Source organism: Mustela putorius, unplaced genomic scaffold (assembly GCF_011764305.1).
Source record: "Mustela putorius furo isolate JIRA1106 unplaced genomic scaffold, ASM1176430v1.1 tig00000275_pilon_pilon_pilon, whole genome shotgun sequence".
NCBI classification, from domain to species: domain Eukaryota; kingdom Metazoa; phylum Chordata; class Mammalia; order Carnivora; family Mustelidae; genus Mustela; species Mustela putorius.
In genome coordinates this window covers 2,895,123-2,921,647 of record NW_025421341.1, presented here as the reverse complement: position 1 = coordinate 2,921,647, position 26,525 = coordinate 2,895,123, and the positions used below count along the sequence as shown (strand labels likewise).

At 38.6% G+C, this 26,525-nt stretch overlaps 1 protein-coding gene and 1 pseudogene across 11 annotated transcripts in view; one reads left to right on the top strand and one right to left on the bottom strand.

The window, feature by feature from the left end:
* CCDC150 (coiled-coil domain containing 150) overlaps positions 1-25,600 on the bottom strand; it is a 79,187-nt gene extending 53,587 nt beyond the window's left edge. For 9 of the 11 annotated variants that reach the window (XR_006606332.1, XM_004772151.3, XM_013045716.2 and 6 more), the window contains exons 1-9: positions 25,377-25,600; positions 18,702-18,865; positions 17,139-17,359; positions 16,841-17,019; positions 13,630-13,698; positions 9,019-9,135; positions 8,034-8,163; positions 5,123-5,166; positions 3,403-3,495 (exon numbers count right to left, since the gene is read on the bottom strand). Coding sequence is in view for 10 of the 11 variants with exons in the window: in XM_004772151.3 (XP_004772208.1) it covers positions 3,403-3,495; positions 5,123-5,166; positions 8,034-8,163; positions 9,019-9,135; positions 13,630-13,698; positions 16,841-17,019; positions 17,139-17,359; positions 18,702-18,865; positions 25,377-25,388 (1,029 nt within the window). In the remaining variant the exon portion in view is untranslated. Of the gene's footprint in view, positions 1-3,402; positions 3,496-5,122; positions 5,167-8,033; positions 8,164-9,018; positions 9,136-13,629; positions 13,732-16,840; positions 17,020-17,138; positions 17,360-18,701; positions 18,866-25,376 lie in introns of those variants that run through there. The other 2 variants (XM_013045717.2, XM_045078505.1) reach the window with 2 other exon arrangements.
* On the top strand, positions 9,794-10,258 carry LOC101679839 (annotated as a pseudogene).
* Positions 25,601-26,525: the final 925 nt, after the last annotated feature.

The window sequence follows — 26,525 nt, the reverse complement described above, 5'->3', positions numbered from 1 at the left end:
ATCAATTACAGTATCCACAAAAGCAAAATATAGATAATTGTACCTTTTCACAAGACGGATCATCCAAATTAAAACTAAGATCTTTTGTACAAGGAATCTATCATATAATTCTGTTGTCTTTTTGACATTTGAAATTTTTATTCCTGTGGAAAACATTTATCTTATTAGTTATTTTTGCAAAGTGTATTTGCCAAGGATCCTTTTTTTTTTCTTTTTTTAAAGTAGGCTCCTCATCCAGTGTGGAGCCCAATATAGGGCATGAACTCATGACCCTGAGGATCAAGACCTGAGCTAAGATCAAGAGTTGGGTATCCATCAGACTGAGGCATTCAGGCACCCCAGGGATCTTACCTTTAATGAAAAAATTCTTCAAGAACGGGAACAAATAACTATAGGATCAATTAAAAAACACTCAAAAAATGTTAAGAAAGTAAAGAAACGAAAAACTATCTGGAAAGCCCAAGTGGTAGTATAGTAAAGAAGGAAGGCCCATGTTCAGGGGCATTTGAAAATTATAACCAAATGTAGAAACTATTCACTAAGGAATACCTAGGGGTAAGACAAAGATAAACTCTTGATCCTTGAAAAGAAATAGTTAATTTTCTTTGAAGCCAAAATGTCTGAGCTCAAATTCTAACTCTGTGACTTATTAGCTATGTTATTGAACCTCTCTGTATATATCAACTTCCTTATCATTAAAATGAGAATAATAAGTTTCTGTAATAGTGCTATTATAAGCATTGCAATTTGTTAGTAACATAAGGTGCTTATAATTATGCCTGGAACACAGAATGAGTTTGGTAAATGTTAATTACTACTACCATAGCAAAAGTAGTAATTTTCATTATTATTTTATAAAATAACACATTTATTTTCTATTTCCTTTATCATAAAGAGAGCACAGCAACATTATGATCCCAGTATTGAAGCAATCAAATCATACTAACAAAAAGTTCTTTTAAGTGATTAATACGATTTCATTGACCCTATGAGAAATAACTTGTTTGCCTACACACACACACACACACCACATTAGCTAAATTTGGAAACCACCATCCTACAGAAAATAATACACAGTACTCTAAAATCCAGTAAGTACTTACTATGTTCCTACTTCGCTGTTTGTTATAAAACATACAAAGAAAGTATAAGCATAGCCTGTAGCACTGGACTGCTTAGAAGTTCATAGGCATAGATGAAAGCTATATATTTAATGAGCAAAATATAAAGCAGACAAAGGTAAAATGTAGATTAGTGCATGATTTAGTAGTATATCTCATATACTTACGTGTCACAGGAGATTTGGTGAAATGGGAAATGTAGTTAATGTGATAATGGCTCATAGATGAAACAGATTTTAAGAAAATTTTAAAAATGGATCATGGCAATGGTATGAATGCATACAATTAGAATCAATTTTGGTTCTTGGTTTTTTTTAACTGAACAAAATTATGTTAACATGTAAACACAAAAATTGGAAGATTTATCTGTGCTTTTTTTTTTTTTTTTTTGATGAGGAAAGGGTAGTTTCTTCAATTAATGGTGTTGGGAAGACTAGACAGGCATATGCAAAAGAATGAAACTAGACCACTATCTTGTACAATACATAAAAACTAATTCAAAATGGATCAAAGACTTGAACATAAGACCTGAAACCGTAAAACTTTTAGAAGAAAACATAGGTAATTTTCTTTGTCTCACACTAAAAGCAAAAATAAACAAATAGGACTATATCAAACTAAAAAGCTTCTGTACAGCAAAGGAAACCATCAACAAAATGAGAAGGCAACTTGCTGAATGGGAGATAATATTGGTAATCATGTATTAATATCATATATCTATAAGGGGTTAATACCCAAAATATATAAAGAACAAAACACAGTAGCTTAAAAAAATCTGATTAAAAAATGGGCCAAATGGGGTGCCTCGGTGGCTGAGTGGGTTAAAGCCTCTGCCTTTGGTTCAGGTCATGATCCCAGAGTCCTAGGATCAAGCCCCGCATCGGGCTCTCTGCTCGGCAGGGTGCCTGCTTCCTCCTCTCTCACTGCCTGCCTCTCTGCCTACTTGTGATCTCTGTCAAATAAATAAATAAAATCTTTAAAAAAAAATGCGCCATAGATCTGAACAGACATTTTTCAAAAAAGACATACAAATGGCCAAGAGGTACATGAAAAGATGTTCAGCGTCGCTAATCAGGGAAATGCAAATCAAAACCACGACGAGATATCACTGCACACCTATTAGAATGGCTATTACCAAAAAGACAAGAAATAATAAGTATTAGAGAGGATGTGGAGAAAAAGGAATCCTTGGGCACTGTTGAAGGGAACGTAAATTGATACTGCCACTGAGGAAAACAATACTGGGGTTTCTCAGAAAGTTGAAACTAGAGCTACCGTATGATCCCGCAACTGCTCGTCGGGGGCATTCACATGAAGAAATCAAAAACACTAATGCAAAAAGATATTCGCAAGCCTACATCCATTGCAGCATCATTTACAATAGACGAGATATGGAAATAACGCTAAGTGTCCATCAATAGATGAATGGATAAAGAAAATGTGGTATGTGTGTACATGTAGTTATAGATAGATAATATTCAGCCACAAAAAAGAATTTACTCTTGCCATTTGCAACAACATGGGGGGACCCTGAATGCATACTAAATGGAATATGTCAAGCAGAGGAAGAAAATACCATATAATCTCACTTACGTGTGGAATGTTAAAACAAAAAACAAAAAAATGATACCAAGTCCCCAGATACACAGAACAGGAAGGTGGGAGCCAGAGGCAGGAGGTATAAGGGATGGGAGAAAATGGTGACAGGGGTCAAAAGGTATAAACCTCTAGTTATAAAATAAATGAATCAGGAGGATGTACTGTACAGCATGATGACTATAGTTAATGATATTGTATTGCATATTTGAAAGTTAAGAGAGTGAGTCTTAAATGTTCTCATCACAAGAAAAAAATTTGGGGCGGGGGCAAATGGGTGGCTCAGTGGGTTAAGCCTCTGCCTTAGGCTCAGATAGTGATCCCAGGGTCCTGGGATCAAGCCCCACATCAGGTTCTCTCCTCCATGGGGAGCCTGCTTCCCCCTCTCCTCTCTCTTTGCCTCCCTCTCTGCCTACTTGTGACCTCTGTCTGTCAAATAAATAAATAAAATCTTTAAAAAAAATTTTTTTAACTAAATATGGTGACAGATGTTAACTAGAATTACTGTGACCATTTTGCAATGTATACGAATATTGAATCATTATGTTGTACACCTGAAATATAATGCTATATACCAATTATACCTATCATGATAGTATGAATTAATATAATCAGGATTAATCTTTGTTTTTGATTCCTTAATTAAACAAAATTAACATCTAAAAACTACAGAAATAAGATCTACCTGTGCTTTTTCTGATGTTTCATGAAGAGCTACTAATTCAGACCTCAAGTATGCATTTTCTTCATGTTCCTTGTTCAAAGACATCTGCACATTCTGTAAGAGCAAAAATAGTAAGTTCTATCTCTCTCTCTCTCTCTATTTTTTTAACATGTAAGAGCTATTATGAATATCTCTATCAAAATACCTGTTCTGTATTTTGGCTACTATGAGTTCAAGTTTGTTGTTTTTGTTGTTGTTGTTGTTATGTTCAATTAGCCAGCATATAGTATGTCATTAGTTTTTGATGTAGTGTTCAAAGATTCATTAGTTGGTGTAACATCCAGTGCTCTAGTACTAATGATATTTATAGATAGGCATCTTGTAAAGAATTTTTAAAAATCCTGATATCTTCAACTCTCAAACTTTTCTTTTTATTTTTTTTTAATTTCTTTTCAGCGTAACAGAATTCATTGGCTTTGCACCACACCCAGTGCTCCATGCAATGCGTGCCCTCCATAATACCCACCACCTGGATCCTCCATAAATTATAAAAACTGTTAATTAAAATGTTCTCATACGGTGTTTCAAACTGGAAAGAATTTGCCTAAAACCAAAATGTAAATATTTAACCAGCATTCTCGTCAAGAAAGTTCTGCTAAGATGAATATTTGTTATACTACATACATATTTTTTCCCCTAAGCAGTTATCTTTTGTGATTTCAAACACATCCAAGGATCTTTTAAAGTTTTCTGTAGGTGAAAATGTTTTCATCAAGGATTACCTGGGTGTGGAACAAAAGAAAACACCTTTGCTCTAAAAACAAACAACCAAATAGGTGACAGGGATATGAACTACTTTTCCCCTCTAACAGGTAGTTATTGAAATGGGAAGGGCAAAGTGCAAGTCCTCTCCCTATAGAGAGAGGACCACGCTTCTATTTTTCCAGGAGAAGCATCTCAAGACTTAAACATCACCTACTACAGGATGAGACAGAACCCAGAAAAATTATTCCAAACAGGATCTTCACATTAAGGTTGATTTAGAAATGTATTAAGATATAAAAGTGGTAATAGTTCTTTTTTTTCATTTTTTATTTTCATAAAATATAAATAACATAAAATTTCACATTTTAGGGGCACCTGGGTAGCTCAGTGGGTTAAAGCTTCTGCCTTCGGCTCAGGTCATGATCCCAGGGTCCTGGGATGGAACCCCACATTGGGCTCTCTGCTTGGCAGGGAGCCTGCTTCCCCTCCGGCCCCTGCCTGCCTCTCTGCCTACTTGTGATCTCTGTCTGTCAAATAAATCAAAATCTTCAAAAAAAAAATTTCACATTTTAATCATTTTAAAATGTACAGTTCACTTAAAAATATTCAAGTGTTAAGTTCAGTGGCATTAAGTATATTCACATTATTGTTAATATTTCTTATAGTAACCAAAAGTAGTTAATATTTTTCATATTTCATAAATTTTATAGCAATTATTTTACAATAAGGATAAGATGCAAATTCATCTCATAATTTTTGCTAACTCATCTTTTTTTTCAAACCATAATAATGTGCTGAAATGACTTCTTAACACCCAGCTGACAACAGGTCTGAACATACGACTCATTTACACTGCAACTTTTTTCTAGTAAGGATTTCAGGAGAATCAGAACAACTGCAAACCAACATGACTGAGGAAACATTACTTAGTGAAAGAGGAAAGAACATCTCTGAACTCTACAACCTCAAAACTTACCTTATTTTCTTCAACCAACTTGGAAATGACCTCATCTCTAGAAACTAAAAACAAAGAGTCCACATAACTATGGTAATAATAACTTACTACAACGACATTGAAATCACATAGTATCTTCTCCCGGAACAGCTTGCTTTCTTTTTTTTTCCCCCAGTCTGTATGTTGTGAAAATAAGGAGAATGCAAGTATTTCTACCATATTTTTATAGACTGGAAACTAAGTCATGAAATTATCAAGAAAAGAGTGCACAGTCACATGCGATAGTAAACGAGGTCAGACTTTACTGCAGGCAGGGAGGCTGGTGCGTCTGAGGGATTGCAAACCGGAGACACACCTGATGGAGGGTTTTTGTCAGCGAGAACTCTCTGGCAGAGGCTCAGTAAGGAAGAGGAAATCAGTTTAGTAACTGAGCAGTTACCACAGTATAAAACACTGAAAGGCGGCTTTCAGGGAAGGGCTATGCAGCTGCGGAGGGAAAACACACTCCCGCAGTCCAGCAAGCAGGGAGGTCGGTCGGGACTTGGCAGCTGGCTGCTGGGTAGAGGCAACAGCTGAGTCAAGGAGAAGATCTCGTGTCCAGATGTAAGATCTCGTGTCCAGATGTAAGATCTCGTGTCCAGATGTAAGCAATGGGGCGGGTGGCAGACTCTGCAAGTAGGGACTGCAGGACGAGGAGCAGGTTCGCGGGACAGAACGAGTACGAATGATTGCTGTGTTTAAGTATTTACCGTGTGTTTGCAGGTCTCTGTAAGACATCCCTATATTGATGTCTAGTTGGCACTAAGATACCGTCTGGAGCTCAGGAAGAGGATCGTATGTGGAAAAAAAAATATCTGAAACTACCCAGAGAGTATATACAGTGAAAATAAAAACCAAAGATAGAAACAGGGGAATAGTTTGGCACTGTGCACTAGTAGCCCAAAGTAAACTTTTCTGAGAGTAATGTTTTGGCTTCGTGAAAAATTCATAAAGATCTATTAGTTTTGTTTCACTTAAATAGTCTAAAGCCAGAAAATTACAAAATGCATAAAAACATTTTACATAGGATATAATCAGAAAAACTATAATTTTTGAGTATGTAAGTCCAAGACTCATTTTAAATAAGGTAAATGTTTATTTAAAATATGTTAAAGATAAAAAGGATCATTATATGATCCATTTTAAAAGTTCCAGTAATCAAAGTCAGAATGAAAGGGGAACGTTTATCTTACTTGGGAGAACAATTTCATCATGTTTCTGTGTGTATATAAAAGTTTATTGTTAATAATTACATTTTTAAATTCATTAAAGCAAGTATCTAGAGACATTCCTTTTATTAATCTAGTTAGCATAACTATACCTTAATCAAATTGCATGCATGTAAAGAGTGTTATTCAATATAAACATATTGTTGGTATTCAGGCTTCCTTTTCCTTGTGTTAGGTTTAATTAATGTTTAATTTTCATTTTTTAAATGGTCTTCCATATATTCTTTACAAAATTCAAAACTAAAGCATTTAGCCAATGAAAAAGTAACATTAAAAAAATTGCTCCTATAATGGAAAAATCTGTGTTTTAGTCCTAGCTGTCCTCTTTGCCATGGGTCCTTAGATACAGACCTTTTTATGCTTCCACAAAATGGGGTGTATTTTCTTAACTATCTTGCAAGGTTGTAAGGTCAAATGAGATAATGTGGCAGCACCATCAAATATAACATGTATTTTTGGTAGCCACACAATCACAGGCAGATGGACAATTATCTTGGGATATTAACAGTGAGAACTCCACAGGTAATTCATTAATCTACAACTATAAGAAAAACAGTACTTTCTGTTAAAAGCAGGAAAACAAAACACTGAATAGATTACTCTTTGTTCCATGCTTTTTAAAATTTTCATTTCCCTTTTGGTATTCCCTGCCCTCACTACAGCCAGAGCGCATAGCAGGCACACTGGCAGGAGGCCAGGATCTAGAAGATGCAGGCTCAGGCCTTGCTTTAACTTTGGGAAGTATGGATAGTTTAGCATGTTACAGAGATTGTTTTCCTGAAAGCTCTATGTAAACCATGAAGTGTTACTCATGTGAAGCATTGAAGTGTGATCCCTATATTTGATGCTGGCTGAAACTGCTTTACAACTATATATTAACAATAGCAAAGGGGAGCCTGGGTGGCTCAGTGGGTTAAAGCCTCTGCCTTCAGCTCAGGTCATGATCCCAGGGTCCTGGGATTAAGCCCCACATTGGGCTCTCTGTTCAGCAGGGAGCCTGTTTGCTCCTCTCTCTCTCTGCCTGCTTCTCTGCCTACTTCTGATCTCCGTCTGTCAAATAAATAAAATCTTAAACAAACAAAAAATAGTAAATATGCCAAGGACTGCTGGGTTGGAAGAACCATGACTGAACAACATGGGATCATGACTAGACTCATCCATTTCCTAGCTCAATCACTTGTAAGGACTCTGTGTACCCATCTGTAAAATGAGGACATTAAGCTCTAAGGTAAGTTACAACCATCCACTGATACAAATACAGATCAATAGACTGGCAACCTGAATGGGAGCCTGACACGATAAATGGTTAGAGTCAGGTTAGCAAGTATTAAAGGCCTTATTTCCTTATTAATATTCTATTCTCCAATATTCAATCTAGATTTCTAGAAACCCAGTATTCCCAAGTCCATGAACACTTAAATAAATCTGAGAAAGAATTTATGTATAGAACAGTCTACAGTTGAGAAGATCAAATTCTATTTTATTACCAACACATTTTTTTTTCCCCAGTGCCACAGAAAAAAGGCAATCAACAATTTTTTACTTGTGGTCCTGTGGAAAATCTCTAACAATGGTCTCTTCCAGAACTTTGGATATTAAGAGCTTTTGCATGAAATCTCAAAAGCACCTAACAGAAATGTAATTTCTAGCATCTATTTTCATACTTAGGTCAGACTTGAGCTGAGAGATAGAAGTCTCCAACTCTCCTTTTTTCTGTTGCTCCTGTGCCAGCAGATCTTGGGTGGTCTGTATAGAACTGCGCAGGGCAACGCAGTTTTGCTGCAAAATCTGCACCTGAAATGTGGAAGAAAAAGTCCTTTCTTCAAGGTCAAGATTTCTACCAAACCACCTCAGAGCACATGTGTAAGGCAGATTTTCCTATCTACACATCACTGGAGGGAGAAGGGGAGTTTCTCCATTACATTTAAGATTTCAGCAGGGTGCAGTGTTTTACAGCAGGGCCATCTGACAGAACTTTCTGTGCTCTCTCCAGCACAACACGTACCAGGCACAAGTAACTGCTGAGCACTTGAAGTGTGGCCAGAGTGACTGAGGAACTGAATTTTAATTTTAACTAATTTAAATTTAAATATCCATATGTGGCTAGTAGCTACTATATTGGTGGCACAAGTTAGAGCAATAAAGGATCATTTACAAATTCCTAAAGTAGGAGGGCCTGGGTGGCTCAGTAGGTTAAGCATTTGCCTTTTGCTCAGGTTATGATCTTGGGATCCTGGGATCCAACCCCACATGATCCCAGCTTGGTGGGAAGCTGGCTGATCCCCCTGCTTATGGTCTCTCACACTCTCTCTGTCAAACAAAAAACTCTTAAAAAAATGAAACAAAAACAAATTTAAGTAGAACCTTTATTTAGTATTTAAGTAGAACCTTTTTAAATAATTTTATTATGAAGGACAGCCATTGGTTAAAGTAAAGATTATGTAATCCAAATACAGGTTATTAGAATTTGGAACTACTAACTGCCTTCAGTACTTAGAACTGAATAGTCTAAATTACCTGCAGGTATTTCAAGTAATACTACAGGCAAAAATTTGATCTAGAGAAAATTAGCAAAACTAAACACTTATAGGTAAAATATCAGCTTTCTCTTTGGGTTCACTTCCTTGACAGAAGGGGAGGAAAGTCTACCTGCTTCCGTTCCACCTCCACTGTTGATTCCATTTCTTGTATTTTGAAAAGCATGGCAGACGCGGATTTCTCCAGAGATTCCCTTAGGTACTTCTCCTGAGACAGTTGTCTCCGCAGCTACAGAAGAAACTGCAGTTAGGCAAGACCAAAGGAACATCGCAGCAGTTTGCCCAAGATCGGCCTCACCACGAAAAGTCCACGAGACACGCCATTTCCCTCCTGGACACTCCTCATTCAATAACGACGGCCCGAAACAAGCTGGAGTGTCTCCCCAAGGGATAAACTACTAAGAAAGGAAGCATCAAATTCGTTGCCTCGGTCTTCCCACTGTGTCTCCCCCCCCCCCCCAAATTGTGGGTCAAGACACATTAGTAAGTTGCAAGCAGCACTTTAAAAGGGGGGAAATATCAGAGCATACAGCATGTAATAAAGAAGGGTAAGTAATGCTTCATTAGATGTTTGTGTATATTATTTATGTATGGTGTGACAGTATGTGTCACAACAGACCTGTCAAAAAAGGATGAAAAACATTAATATCACACCTTAGTATATACGTACTTCTGTATTTTCTGACTTTTAACTCCTATTTTTCTATATTTTATTAGTTTATCTCCCTATTATTTTTTAAATATTTTTTATCCCGTAGAATTATAAACATAACTTTGAAAGGTGTCCCAATTCTGTTTTGGAATTAAAAGGTCTAAGGAAATAATGAAGCAAAGTAACTTAAAAGTAGTGGATTAAAAACACCACTCAAGAACTGGGTACACGGAAGATGGCGCCGAGAGCTAAGAAGGAAGCCCCTGCCCCTCCCAAAGCCGAAGCCAAAGCAAAGGCTTTGTAAGCCAAGAAAGCGGTGCTGAAAGGCGTCCACAGTCACAAAAAAAAGATCCGCACATCACCCACATTCCGACGACCCAAGACTCTGCGTCTCCGAAGGCAACCCAAATACCCTCGAAAGAGCGCCCCCAGGAGAAACAAGCTTGACCACTATGCCATCATCAAGTTCCCCCTGACTACTGAGTCAGCCGTGAAGAAAACAGAAAACAACAACACACTCGTGTTCATTGTGGATGTCAAGGCCGACAAGCACCAGATCAAACAGGCTGTGAAGAAGCTCGATGACATTGATGTAGCCAAGGTCAACACCTTAATCAGGCCAGATGGAGAGAAGGCATACGTTCAGCTGGCCCCTGACTATGATGCTTTGGATGTTGTCAACAAAATTGGAATCATCTAAACTGAGTCCAGCTGGCTAAATCTAAATAGTTTTTTCATGATTAAAAAAAAAAAAAAAAAAAGAACTGGGTACACTAACCTTGTCTCTTCTCTCCATAAATGACAATGAGTTAGATAAAGATATAAAAAAGAATCTCTTTTCTCATGAGGTAAAGAGATCCTTTCAGGGCGCCTGGGTGGCTCAGTGGGTTAAGCCACTGCCTTTGGCTCAGGTCATGATCTCAGGGTCCTGGGATCGAGTCCCACATCGGGCTCTCTGCTCAGCAGGGAGCCTGCTTCCCTTCCTCTCTCTCTCTGCTGGCCTCTCTGCCTACTTGTAATCTCTCTCTCAAATAAATAAATAAAATCTTAGATCCTTTCAAACTTAAATGGAAATTGCCGAATGCTATTCCTTTTATGAAGTGGTGTTAAGTCAAGAGAAATTGTTTTTAAGCCCCAGTGAAGATAATGTAAGAGTACATTTTATAGGTCTTTTCCTAAATTGTACATATTTATTTTACATGTGTTTTCTCTACGGATGATATATTTTGTGTTTAAAAACTTTTTGAAAAGTTGAAAGACATGAAAAGTGTGTTGGCATCAAACTTACATCACAGCCCATTTTGCAAAAGTTCTATAATAGTCTTTTTTAAAAAAAATTATTTATTTATCTGACAGACAGAAATCACAAGTAGGCAGAGAGGCAGGCAGAGAGAGAGAAGAGGAAACAGGCTCCCCATGGAGCAGAGAGCCCGATGTGGGGCTCCGTCCCAGGACCCTAGGATCATGACCTCAGCCAAAGGCAGAGGCTTTAACCCACTGAGCCACCCAGGTGCCCCAAAGTTCTATAAAGTTCTTAATCATATCCCCATATCAAAGGTTTTTCCAGCTCTTCATTATTCTAAATATTGTTCTGCTGAACGTGCCTGTGAATAAATCTTTCTTTGCGTTTCTGATTCCTACTAGAGGAAACCCTAGGTTAAAGGCTTAATAGTGTTTAGACTTTTGATAGATTTGGTATATAATTTTCCTTCCAATTTTAGCTTATCAATAGTAGTATAAATTTCCTTCTAATTTTAGCTTATCAATAGTAGTATAAAATTTCCTCCCAATTTTAGCCTGTTGGTAATAGTAGAATAAATCCCACCAGTATTATGTATTGTTGTTTTCTTAAATCTTTGCTAACCTAATAAATTAAAAATAACATCTTGACAGCTTTTCATTCTTTGGTTACTAGTGAGATTAAACATTTTCTAATATGGTTATTAGCTCTGTATATTTTCTGAGGCATTATATATTTTTTAAAATGTTAGTTGACCACTATTTTTTGTTTTTTGTTAATTTTAAGTTCTTTACAAGGAAAGACTGTTAACTATATTTAGTTGTGCTAGATTTTCCTAGTTTTGTTTTTTGCCCCCCTTTTTTTACATGTAGAATTTTAAATTCTTATGTGTTCAAATCTTTTGAACTTTTTATAATTCTGTTCCTTCATTTCAAGTTTAGAAGTTCCTTATCCTTCATCATCATTATCATCTTTATCATCATTACCTCTGACTTCAGCTCAGACTTCAGCTCATCATTCTAATCTTACTTAAGGATTAACCAGTTTTTGTTTTCGTGCATATTAATAATCTAATACTAACTATAGTATTGAATTATAATTACTTTGTAATACAGAGTAACTTACTATAGTTTTCTAAGCTCTGGATCAAATTACATAATAAAATGTACTTGAGATATAATTTAAGTCCTTTACAGAGGAAACTTTATTTTATAATTATACTATTGAGGTATTAATTCTGAAGCATTATTAAAAGCAACCAGCTTTATGTTTATCAGAAAGATTGTATATATATATATCTTACCTTTTAGGAAGATATATACCACAAGAACTCACTCATTTTTGGTGTGAATGCAAAATGGTACAGCCATTTTTTGAGACCGGTTGGCAGGTTCTTATGAAGGTAACAAAGCTTACCATATGGTCCAGCAATTGTGCTCTAGGTATTTATCTAAATGAGTAGATAACAAGTTTACACAAAAACCTGCACGTGAATGTTTATAGCAGCTTTATTCACAAATGCCAAAACTCAGAGGTAACCAAGATGTTCTTCGATAGATGAACAGATAAAACAAACTGTGGTACGTCCATACAATGGAATATTGTTTGGCAATGAGTTATCCCACCATGACAAGGCTTGGAGGTATGTTACGTGCATATGCTAAAGAAGCCAGTCCAAAACAACCACACACTGAACCGTTCCAACCATAAAGAACTACAGAGGGTGAAAAGATCAGTGGTTTCCAGGGGCTCAGGAAGAGAGGGGGCAAGGGATGGGTATACGGAGCAGAGAGCATTTTTAGGGGAGTGATACTATGCTGTAAGATAATGTAATGAAGAAAGGGTGAATCTTAATATCTTAACTACGGGCTTCAGCTAATAATGACTTATCAATTTATGAATACTAGCTCATCAAATTTAACAAATGCACCACGCTAATATAATAGGGGAAATTGGAGGGATGGGGAGAGCAGGTTTATGAGAACTATTTTCTGTGCAATTTTTCTATAAATGTGAAGTTTCTGTAAAAAAAAAAAGTCTACTAAAATATCTGAAAACTAAAATAAAATTACATGAAATGTAATACATGCTATGAAAATTCATGATTTTATCAGCAGTTACTGGCAAAGTACATAAGAGAATTTTTCAGATAGTTATACTTAACACCTTAAGCACCAAAAACCATACCTTAAGAAGTAATTTCACGTGAGAATTTTCTTTAAAAGGCATATCTACTTCTTAGTATTTTAAATATAATTGGATCCTTTTGATTTGGATGGACATCAATGATTATTCTGTCAGGAAATATTGAGGTTTTTAGGCCAGGGAGTGTTGGATTACTAATTCTCCTGACGCTTCCACTGTTTTCAGCTGCCATTTTTCAGCCCAGCAACATTTAGCAGCCACCTACTTCACAACTCCCAATCTGTTATCTACTAAAACTTGGGCTGAAAGGGAGGTTTTCAAGGTAAAATTAGACGAGCGGTCTTATTAAAAGCTTTTTGTTTTAAACACAACTTTAGTTTAAAAGGTCTTTGTATGAAGATGTTCACTTAGCTCTAGCACATGAATTTTGTGGTAACTAATTTCCTTCCTGGCTCACAAAGCACTGACTTTATTTCTGGTTGTAGGGCCATTCTGAGGCAAAAGGAACTCAATGTCAAATAAGTGTAGCCACTTTCACTTGAATTACATGTGGCATATTTTTAAAATCTCCCTACTCCACAGTAACATATTTTCTTCTTCAAAGTTTTTCATGCTTTCCACTTTCCTGACTTCTCCTCAGCAATTCCAACGCCCCCTCCACCCTCCAGAACCTTTCTGTATCTTACCTCCTGAGTTTTCAGGTTCATTTTACGTTTTGTGGTCTTCAATTCTTCTTCAATAATGGCTGCATTCTTCTAAAAGTACAAGGGGAAAAGGTTCTAAATAATCTGAAATGAAGAAAGAAACTGTCTATAGGCACATCAGTTCAAATCTAGACTTTTTTTCTAGCGACCTATAAATGCTATTCTGAATATGGTTATAAATACTTCTTTTATGAGTCTAAAATAATTATTATAATGAGATCTTTAAAAAGAAAGTTATTACCTTGATTCATTACTTCTATTATTTTCCCTTTAATTTTTTAAAAAAGATTTATTTATTTTAATGAACTACTGGGATTTTATCAAGATAAAAAGCTTTTGCACAGCAAAGAGAAAAGTCAACAAACCTAAAAGACAACCGATAGAATGGGAGAAGATATTTGCAAATGTCTTATCAAATAAAGGGCTAGTATCCATAATCTATAAAGATCTTATCAAACTCAACACACAAAAATAAAATAATCCAGTCAAGAAATGGGTAGAAGACACGAACGGACATTTCTCCAAAGATAAACAAATGGCCAACAGACACCCAAAAAGATGCTCCACGTCACTCGGCATCAGGGAAATACAAATCAGAACCTCAATGAGATACCACCTCACACCTGTCAGAATGGCTAAAATTAACGACTCAGGAAAGGACAGATGTTGGTGAGAATACAGAGAAAGGGGAACCCTGTTACACTGTTGGTGGGAATGCAAGCTGGCGCAGACACTGAGGAAAACAGTATGGATGTTCCTCAAAAAAGTTAAAAATGGAGCTACCTAGAGCTCCTGGGTGGCTCAGTGGGTTAAAGCCTCTGCCTTCGGCCCAGGTCATGATCTCAGGGTCCTGGGATAGAGCCACACATTGAGCTCTCTGCTCAGTGGGGAGCCTACTTTCCCCTGTCTCTCTCTCTCTCTGCCTACTTGTGATCTCTGCCTGTCAAATAAATAAATAAAATCTTAAAAAAAAAAAAATGGAGCTACCCTATGGTCCATCAACTGAACTACTAGGTATTTACCCAAAGTATACAAACATAGGGATGGAAGGGGCACCTGCACCCCAGTGTGTATAGCAGCAATGGCCACAACAGCCAAACTACGGAAACAGCCCAGATGTCCATTGACAGATGAATGATAAAGACAATAAAGGTATATATACACCATGGAATATTACTCAGCCATCAGAAAAATGAAATCTTGCCATTTGAAACAAAGTAGATGGAATCAGAGTGTATTATGCTAAGTGAAATAAGTCAATCAGAAAAAGACAATTATCATATAATCTCACTCATATGGAATTTAAGAAACAAACAGATGAACATAGGGGAAGGGAGGGTAAAATAAGGTAAGATGAAATCAGAGAGGGAGACAAACCATAAGAGACTGTTCGCTATAAGAAACAAACTAAGGGCTGCTAAAGGGGAGGTTGTGGGGGGATAAGGTAACTGGTGCTGGGCATTAAGGAGGCACATGATGTGAGCACCAGGCGTTATACACAACTGATCAATGACTGAACTCTACCTCTGAAATTAATAATACACCATGTTAATTAATTGAATTTATATTTTCTTTTTAATTTTTTTAGATTTTATTTATTTTTTTGAGAGAGAGAGAGAGAGAGAGAGAGAAGCAGGCTTCCCCCTGAGCAGAGAGCCCAATGTGGGGCTTGATCCCAGGACCCTGAGATCATAACCTGAGCTGAACGCAGAGGCTTAACACACTGAATCACCCAGGTGCCCCTGAATTTATAAAAAAAAAAAAAAAAAAAGATTAGAGGTCATGAGATCATGACCTGAACTGAAACCAAGAGTCGGATGCTTAACTGACTGAGCCACCCTGGCACCCCAAACACATTCACTTTATATGTAAAATTCAATAATGAAAGAATCCGGTAATTGATAGAACTTTTTCTTATAGTGTATATTCCTTTTTTTTTTTTTTAAAGTATTCAATCTCTTCTTGCCTCAAATGTTATCCGTGCTTAGGAGCAAATGATCAAAAATACATCTTTCACTATTTATTCTCTTTTATGTCACTATTAATGGCACCACAATCCAAGATGTAAAACCTCAGTTATCTTTGCCTTCTGTCCTATACTCAGCTCCTGTCCAGTACCATATTCTAGCGTATCTTTCTTCATAAAACATCCCTTTCTTTTCAAAACGCCCCCCTAAGTCATATCCAATAAGGCTTGTGCCTCAAATCATGCAATGGACTCCTAATTGGTTTCCCGAAACTCTAGCCTTCTGCCAGATTAGTTTTCCTGTTTTTGTTATGCACTTCATTATCAAAAATGATAATCACCCCCTTGATATCAAGCCCTAATTAGTCTTGATTTTGAAATCCTTATGACGTGATCCCTAGCTACCTTCCAATTTATTTGCCACCCCAAATCCTCACTCCTCTCAGGCTAGTTTATGCATTTCCTCTAACTGTACCAGTGCAGAGGTCTAAGTTCAAACCTGGGTAACAGGAAAAAGACAGGGAATTGGGATCTGAGAGACATGAGTTCTCTCGGGGCTCACTGCTCTTTTTACTAAAATGGGGACAATATCATCCTGTCATAAGGTTTTTCAAAAATTAAACAAATAGCATACTGACCATCTAGTATGCTGTGTGCCCCTGAAGGGAGAACAGAATTGTCAGCTTATCATCCTACTCTGTATCCTTCCCTGCCTCTGTGCCTACTCCTTCACATGTCCTCACCTCTCTACTTGGCCTTCTTAAAGTTCAGCTCATATCGCTTTTTTTTTTTTCTCATATCTCTTTCTTGAAGCCTACCCTAATCTACTCTATATAGGGCGTACCCACCCTCTCAAACCCTCCTGAACACAAAACACTTGTCAATAGTCACTTACTGTTCTCCGCTGTCTTTTAACAATTCCTATGCCCTTATTTTTTCTCTATTTAGTTTTTCATGATATTCCTTGTTCTCCAACAAGCATATGGCCTTGGGTGAGCAGAAACTCTACCTCATAACTTTTGGACTCCCGCTCTCATGCGTACAGGGTAAGGGCTCTAGGAATACCACATTACCGAGAGGGCATAATAGTTTATCAATGTAGGTAACTTTGAAATGTCAAGAATCCTCACATCTTATCACCTATTTTTAAAAGTCAATTATGCGTCTGTTGCCTCCTCCAGCTAACAGAGAACAGTGAATCTGTATTTCAGAAATCTGGGTTCAAACCTTTGTCTCTGAGGCAATCTCCAAGGTGGCCGTCAACCTTTGCACTTCTTCCTGTGCCTTGTCTTCTTCCTCTTTGACATCTCTCAGCTGCTGGCGCAAATTCATCACTTCGAGATGCAACAGCTTTAGGTCCTTGGAATGCTCCTCCTGTATCGCATTCAGTCGGTCCTTCAGGAAAGCTACCCGACAGCACAGGAGGGTCATGGAGCAGTTGAAAGGTCAGGAAAGGAAAAAGAATCATAAGCCCCTTAAGCACCCATACAGGACCAAATTTCTGATGATTCCCTTCTCTCTGTACCTGTTTTCTGTGGATTCAAATCCTTTTCAGTTTGCAGACGAAAGATGTTCATCTTTAAGGATTGGATGAGGCTTTCCAGACGGCACATTCGATTTACCAAAAACTCACAGTTCTTCCATAGGATATCTGGTTTTCCTGAACAAATCACTTCATTCTGGATGGGACTAATGATATTCTGGCTCACAGGCTCTTCTAAACATTTTGGACTCTCCAGTTGGCCTCTGGATAAAGATCCCAATTTAATAATATTATGCAATGCAATGTGTACTTGGTAATCCCCACCATCAGGTCAATGTAACATTTCTACCAAGAATAAAAATTAGATTCCTTAGTTAAGCACCTGTTACCTTCTCCAGATTTATATATAGAAAGCACCATTAGGTAAAGAGGATGAGACTAATGTCAGATGGATAGAGACCACTGACTTTATAACGGTTGTTTCTTTTAATGTGAATTTTTTGTAAACTTTTACGTGGTACATAAAACATGTTAAATGCGAAATCTATAATTATAAACTAAGAATTAAAGTTAGCATGGAGTCGATATATTCACATATTTTTAGAAAAATTTAAAATAAGATCATAATAAACATTCCTACTTCTAACATACTCAGAATCTATGCAAATTTAATCTTTAACTACTGAAGAATTATTCTTTCTATGGGTGCTATAATACCAACTATAATAATCTTGGGTTTTCATAAGAGACACTAAGGAAATATATTATAATCTTAAAGAAAATCACACCAGCAAATTTGAGATTGGTTGCTTAAGCACCCAGATTCCTCAGGCCATTAATACTCCAGCTTTTAATGGCAATACATTCTTTAGCCAAGGGGAAAAAAAGGTGGTTGTTTTTTTTTTGTTGTTGTTTTGTTTTTTGTTTTTTTGAGTACCTCATTCTAAATTCTGATTTTTTTTTTTAAGGACTTAAAAGCTTTCTTTTAATTTACAGTAAGTCTGGGGAAAGAAAATGAAGACTGTATCAATGGCATGAATTAAGTTCAGATGTTCACCTTAACTAATACCAAAATCTATTTTTGATTTAAAAAGATAAGAACTAAATTTTTTCTAATTATACAAAAATTCCATATTGGTTTTCAACCAAGTTTTGAAGGTCAGCAGGTTATCAAAGTTTGTGTACCTAATTAGCACACTTTAAAAATTTTATTTGAATTCGATTAATTAACATACAGTATATTATTAGTTTCAGAGGTAGAGGTCAGGAATTCATCAGTTGCCTGTAATACTCAGTGCTCATTATATCACGTGCCCTCTTTAATGGCCCTCACCTAGTTACCGGATTCCCCCACCCACCTCTTCACATAAATAAATATCTGTTCAGGGGAGAAGTGGTAGTAGCTCTATTACAAGTTGGCAACTCTGTCTTGCAAATTAATGTTCAAATGGAAACTGTTCATTAATGTTCTAATTAATGTTCAAATGGAAACTGTTTTTTCTCAATTCTCTTATAAATACCTAATTTCATCTGCCAAACCATTTGCACTAAGACTCCTAAGAATCCTTCAGCCTACAAAGATCTAGTTCATTTTCCATTTGTTACCTTTTTTCACCAAAGTCCAACATTATTAGGTCATCCCTCAGAGAACTGGTCTGTTCCTCAACTATTCTCATCCTTTCCTGAAGTACCGTGAAAGTTTCAGAAGCTGTAGCATTGATGTGGGTTGGAGAGAGGACTGGTCTGGACACTGTAGTTTCCATATGCACCTGAGATTAAAGTCACAATATTAGTACAGTAGGTTTTATTATGGTTCAAAATAGTCATTGTCCCTTCTTGTGGGGGAATTACACATCCCTGTCCCATTGAAATCAGGAAAGGCCATGTGTCCTGTTTTGGTCAATGTAATGTGGGTGGAAACTTTAAGAGCCAACTTGTCATTCATCATCTCCTTCTTTTCCCCCCTCCACGAGATGAGCAACAACCCAGATAGGGCCAGCTTCGTGTGCCAAGATCCTACAGTGAAGACACGAAGAAGCGCTATGGCCCGTCCATGACACCCAGTGTGAGAGGGCAATAAGTGTGTGTTGTTATAAGCCACTGAGATTGTTGAGTAGTTCGTTATTGCATCATAATCTATTCTAGCCTGTCTGCTACTATTAGACACATACTAGGACCTATGACTTGGCTAAGGGAATTATCACTTCTTTCATTAGCAGCCATCATCATTTTAACATATTCCAACCAATCTTTCAAAAAAACATCCTAGACTTCTTAGACTTCTGAGCATTTGCTTCAACTACACTGAAGCAGTGATTTAAAAAAATAATTTGCAAATTTAATCATAGCCTAGCAAAGACTCTTCTATAGCTATTGACATAAAATATCCTGTCTTCTCTCCCAAAACTGTGTAAGAGTACTTTTTGAAATATTAGTGACAGAATTAGGCAGAATTAGCATAGAAGAAGCAGTCCCAACAAATAGATGAATCATGGGCCCAAAGTTCAAAGACAAGGTCACTGGGGAAAGAAATTTAAAGGACATTTTCCTGCAACTCCGACCTGTATAGATGTTTCTATACTAATCCAACTATAAACCTTAACCATTATTAGCAACAGTGCTCCTATGGGTACATGTTCACAAAGATCCCACTTTGGATATTAGGAACACATTTTTTTCTCTCCCATTTGCTGTGTAATCAGATATCTCTCCTTCCCCTCACCTCCCAGGCAGTGGAAGTGGTGACTATCTCAGGACCAAGTAACTGAAAGCAGTCTCCATCACTCAAGGAAAGAATTAAATAAGGGGGAAGACTGGTAGCAGGGTTTAAAAGGGGTGAGAAGCATGATGAGGGGCAGTGAAGAGACTGAGCTTCTTGACAATATCAAGAACATTTCTTTTTTAAAAAATTAATATATAATGTATTATTAGCCCCAGGGGTACAGGTTAGTGAATCGCCAGGTTTACATACTTCAAAGCACTCACCATAGTTCATCCCCTCCCCAATGTCCATAACCCCACCACCTTCTCCCTGCACCCCCTCCCCTCAGCCACCCTCAGTTTGTTTTATGAGACTGAGAGTCTCTTATGGTTTGTCTCCCTCCTGATCCCATCTTGTTTCATTTATTCTTTTCCTACCCTTCAACCCCCACCCCACGTTGAATCTCCACTTCCTCATATCAGGGAGATCACATGACAGTTGTCTTTCTCTGATTGACTTATTTCGCTAAGCATAATACCCTCTACTTCCATCCTCGTCGCAAATGGCAAGATTTCATTTCTTTTGATGGCTGCATAATATTCCATTGTATATATATATATACCACATCAAGAACATTTCTTGAAATAGCTCTCCAATCACCTTTTATCTCCCCACAAAGGTCCCAGAGAATAGCCTAGTTTCTTTTTTTTTTTAAACTTTAGTGAGGAATAATTGAATTGTGTATATTTAAAGTGTACAATGTGATGATCTGATATACATGTACACTGTAAAATGGTTACCAGGATCAAAATAATTAACACATTCATCACCTCCCACAGGTAATAACATAGTTAACTTTGTGTGTGTTGTGCTAAAGATCCACTCTCACAACTTTCAACTATACAACATACTACTATGTTACCATGCTGTACATTAGATCCTCAGAACTTACTTGAAGAGATAACCTACAGAATGGTAGTAAATAATAGCATACCACAGATTTGATAAGCGATTAAGGTCTAAAATACATAAAAACTCATATAACTCAATAGCAAAAAAGCAAAGAAATTTTTAAAAATGGGCAGAGAGTCTGAACAGACATTTTCTCCAAAGACAACATACAGATGGCCAATAGGTCAATTAAAAGGCATTCAACATCACTAATCACTAGGAAAATGCAAATCAAAACCACAATGAGATATCACCTCATACCTGTTATACCTGTTAGGATAGCTATTATCAAAAAGACAAATAGCAAAATGTGGTCCATATACACTATGGAGTATTATGCCTCCAACAGAAAGGATGCATACCCAACTTTTGTATCAACATGGACATGACTGGAGGAGATTATGAAGTCAAGCAGAGAGAGTCAATTATCATATGGTTTCACTTATTTGTGGAGCGTAAGGAATAACATGGAGGGCATGGGGAGATGGAGAGGAGAAGGGAGTTGGAGGAAATTGGAGAGGGAGACGAATCATGAAAGACTATGGACTCTGAAAAACAATCTGAGGGTTTTGAAGGGGTGGGTGTGGGAAGTTGGGTGAGCCTGGTGGTGGGTATTATGGAGGGCACATATTGCATGGAGAAGTGGGTGTGGTACATAAACAATGAATTCTGGAACACTTAAAAGAAATTTTAAAGATTTAAAAAATTTTAAAAAAAGATAGAGTAGTATAAAAAAAATAAAGCTATAGTTTTATGTAAAAAAGAAAAATTTTTCTACCAGACTCCTTGGTAACAGGTAATACATTTTAACATCTACTGTGCACCATATGTCAAATGCTTAAGAAACATTTGCTATGTGAAGAGATAACTGATTAAATGAATAAATTTAAAAACAAAACAAAAAGACAAATAACAAATGTTGGTAAAGATGTGGAGAAAAGCGAACCCTCATATACTGTTGGTGGGAATATAAAATGGTACAGCCATTATGGAAAACAGTATGGAAGTTCCTCAAAGAATTAAAAATAGAACTATTATATGATCCAGCAATCCCACTCCTTCATATATACCCAAAGGAATCAAAGGCAGGATTTTGAAGAGGTTATGTGCTCACTCATGTTCAGTGCAGCATTATTCATAATGCCCAAGACAGAGAAACCACCCAAATGTCCTTCAACAGATGAATGGACAAAGAAAAAGTGATATAAATTATTATATTTCTTAGCCATAAAAAGAAAACCCTGCCACTGAGAACAATATAGATGAATTGAGAGGGCATTAAGCTATGTGAGATAAACCAGACAGAGCAAGAAAAATATTGTCTGATATCATTTATATGCAGAATAGAAAAAAGTTGATTTCATAGAAACATAGTAGAATGAGCTGGAGGGAGGGGGAAATGGAATGATGTAGGTCAAAGGGTACAAATTTTCTTTTTACTTTCATTTTAGTGCTTCTGACTAGGATTTCTCTCTTTGGTTCTCTTCTATGAAACAGAAAGCATTTCTGACACATATAATCTGAATTTGTTAAAAGATTTTCTAATGATCAGCTTAAGGACATGGGGGAAAAAAGCTATTATTAATTTCCTATCATGCTTTCAAAATTTCCTGAAGAGAAAGACAAAGGTATATATAGACTGTAACTGTCTTTGGACATACAAAGACTTGAAGTAAGTTTCATCTAGGTTTCTGAAAAAAGGCAGATTTGGAGATTCCTGCTCAGGCTACCACATGTAGCAGGCTAGTGTTCCTCAGGTAATGGAAGAGCCTCCATGACACCAGGGTTATAAATAGAAGGGTAACAGTGGAGAAACACCACATGGGTTTACCTTCCTTCTACTTTCTATCACTTGCTGTCTTGTTACTGCCCACCTAGAAATATACCAGGCTTGAAGTAGGGAGAAAACTTAAAGTGTTTAGTAAGATTTGGGGTAGACAGAACTGGCTCCCTTGTTCTCTCTATAAAAGAAGCTGAAAATTTCATGTCCCAGCATCCCTTGCAGCTGGCACAGCCATGTGACACATTCTGGAATGAGGCTTTAGGCAAAACGTTTGCAAGGAGCTTCTGGGAAGGCTTTTGTTTTCCTGATAGGAAAAAACCCTGAAATGATGGCACCGGTCCTTTACTTCCACATCTGAGGCCCAGAGCTCTCAGAGCTCTTTTTCAGTCAGCCATGCAGTGCCTCACTTTTAGATATAAATAACAGAGCCTCGGATCACCAGAATCTGAGAAATACAAGGAAAGGCCAGAGAAGTTCAGATTAACCTGACCTTTTTTCGTTTTTCTTTTCTTTTCTTTTTTTTTTGGAGAACTATTAACAACCAACCTCTGCTTATTTGAGAAAAATAAACTTTTGCCTTTTGTGTTAGTCATGTTTTTCTGTTGCTTGCAACAAAAATGTTTCTGAAACACAGCAGCCCCAGGCAACAGTTGGTGGAAACAAGTAGAAGGAAGTGGTAGAAGAAAGGACGATGTTAGAGAGGACAATTTCCCTGGCAACTCTGGTAGGCTGAGGCAGCTGGTTAGAATGTTAAGGGTGGCCTCGGTTAATTTACATCAAATGCCAAGCGTAAAATACTAATACAAACATTAGTCCATTTTAGGGGAAAAAATACAAGAAATGGAATACAAGTTTCCCATATCTTTTGAATGCGATACAGATTCCCATCTCTCTGTCCTCCCTCATCTGGCAAGCCCCACACACAGTCCACTGGCCACGTGGCAGATCCTCAAAAGCCATAGCTCAAAAGCTCGTAGTCTAATAAGTACATACAGTCTTACAGGAAAAGAACCTAGCTCTAACTGCTAATTGCCAATTGCTAATTGTGGCAAAGACGCTATAGCTTGACTTCCATGTGCTTTGCTGTCTTTGAAAAGGTGCAAATATCATTGAGTGTAGTCTTGAACCCAAGGCCTGATGCCTGATGGTAGCAATAGTAAAAATACTAAGATATAAACTTTTAGTTTTAAAAAGTGCATTCATAGCTACTTTCATCAATGTATCATTATTTAATACAATTCTGTTTTCGTATTTAGGAGAGTATTTCTATTCAGCTCCTAAGTAGGTTACTTCATTGAAAGGATGGCGTGAACAAGACCAAGGTCTTAGGTAATATACTGGTAAGAGCCAGGTGACTGAAAAGATGATCCCAGAGTCCTGGGATCGAGTCCCGCAACAGGCTCTCTGCTCAGCAGGGAGCCTGCTTCCCCCTCTCTCTCTGTCTGCCTCTCTGCCTACTTGTGATCTCTGTCAAATAAATAAATAAAATCTTAAAAAAAAAGTCCAGAAAGAGTACACAGTGAGTACAAAGATCCTTACAAACGGTAAGGAGCTCAGTCTGACTGGAGAGGAGTAAGTGAAGGAGAGAACTCTAGAAGGGGAGGTCAGAGGGTAATAAAGGGACCAGATCACATGAGGTCTTAAAGGCTATTGTAAAGTTTTGGCTTTTACCATGAGTGACTCTCCGAGCCATTGGACTGTGCAGAGCAGAGGAGTGCTGGGATGTAATTACCTTTTGACGGGATCACTCTGGGTACCCTCCCACGAGGGCGCGCTGACAACCACAGAGGTAGAAAGCCCCGCTGGGAAGCTGCCACAATAATCCAGGCGGCAAGTGCCACTGGCCAGGACCGGGGTGATAGCCACGGAAGAGTAAGACCTGGCCAGAGCCCAGACATGTTTTAAAGATTGGTTTTGCCAATCGATTTGATAGGAAACTTGAGAGCAAGGCAACAACGGGAAGGGTGGTGTGGCCATTCATGGAGACAACGGAAGCCTGTCAGAAGAGTTAATTTTAATGAAAGACTGAGTTGTTTTGGAATTGTTGAATTGAAAACAGGAAAGATGACCCATACAAGACTGATCGTGTGAATTCGGAGTTCAGAGAGGTGCGCGCTGGGGATAGAAATTTTGCAGTTCTCAGCATACATGCCACTGGTAAAGCCCCAAGACCCGCTCACAGAGAACAGAAAGGACTGGGGGAACGGGGTGTCCCTGGGAGCTCACAATGAACAAGTAGGGGGACTTGTTGCGTCTGTGGGCGTTCAAGCTAGTCCGAGTTCTCCGAGGCAGTCCGATGGCTTCCTCCCCATCTTCAGAGCTTCGCACAGCGCACGGGGCACCGCGGCCGGCAAAGAACCGGAAAACTCAGCAAAAATTTAAGGAACATCCATCCTGTGCCAGCACCGGTGCCAGGTACCGGGAAAACGTCAGTGAACGAATGCCGGCTCACCTACATTCTAACCAGCAGATCCGGGGATGTAACTGGTGACAAAAACTAAACAAACAAACAACCCCCCCGCCCCCCCCCCAAACCCGTCGAAATGGCTTTCCTAAGAACCCATAACCTCCAACCTAACAAAGAAAGAAAAGTGGTATTCGGGCTGATCGACCCCGGGCGTCGGTCCTCCGTCCCTCAGAGCCAGTCCCATGCAGACTTAGCTCCTAAACGGGTTTCACTGCATCCAGCGCAGAAGCGCCATAAATCCGGGTCCCGAGGTCCGGAGGGCGATACTGAACTCGGACAAGAGGGTGAGAGGGCGGCAGGAGGAGGTGATGGGGGTCTTGGTTGAGCCGCCAACTCCCCCAGCAGGGCCGGCACCCCGTCCACGGCCGGGAGCCTTACCTCACACTCCATCCGCCCGCCAGGCGCTCGGTCCCTCCGCCGTCAGGCCGGTTTCCATGGAACTAACACCGCGCTTTAAACCAACCCGCTCCGGCGCGGTCGCTCCTGTACGCAGGCGCCTCCGTGGCAGCGCATGCCGGGAATTGCAGTTTTCCCGGCCCAGGAGGGCCCTCCGCCCGGGGCGGCACCCAGGCCGGAATCCGGCGGCGCGCACGGAACGCGCAGCCCGGTGACCCGGATGACGACAGGGTCCATTGTGCTCCTGAGCGAGGCATGGCGGGATATGTAGTTTCCTCCCACTCACCTCCCAGATCGTCCTGTCGGCTTTGCAGACTTCCTGGTCTCACCTGGGCGAACGTGCGGCGTTTGGGCAATGTGGCAAACAGGCCCGCAACGGGAGAGACTCCCTGACTGGAAGGTGTTTTTAGTTTTAGGAGGACTAACGTATCAGGTAACTTCTAGATGCTAGGAAGTTAACAGATTTCATTAGGGAGCCTAAGAAATGGTAAAAATACAAAGTTCAAACATTCTTTTCTTTGAAGGAAAAGCCAAGAGCCTCCTCATCCTCGTCCATGATGGCCAGAGAGTCAAACACATGTTTTCTGTTCTCCTGTTTTTTGTCTCAGCAGCATAATATATTTCTCGCCTTCTCGACAGGGTAGTGAATGGGTATTTTTAAATATGACTGTAAAGAGCTGAGAAACAAGAAAGCATTGGAAATAATACTGCAGCCGTTTCAGCGTTGTTTTGCTCCGAGAGTGGGAAGCCACACTTAAGGGCGAGAAGCCTTCTACGTGAGAAGACAAAAGGGCTTTGCGTTTAGGGGACTGGAGAGAACACCTGTTACCACCATCAGGGCAATTAACGCATTTCTCTCCTTCCCTTGGGGGCGCTGCTGAGAATAGCTTTAGCCTCAGACGAAGGCAGTCAGACTCCGGATGTGTCGTCATTTGCCAAGCAAGTGAGGACTGAAATGCTCCTGCTGTTCCGGTTCTTCTGATAACCAAACCTCCAGACGAAATAGAGTGACCATCAGGCCACAGCTGTAGGATGTATTCATTAAGCTGTGAATCTATCTGCATACATTATTCAGGTGAAGGTTCCAAATAAAGCTTTTAATAGGAAAAGTGGGAAAGTACTCTAGAGCGT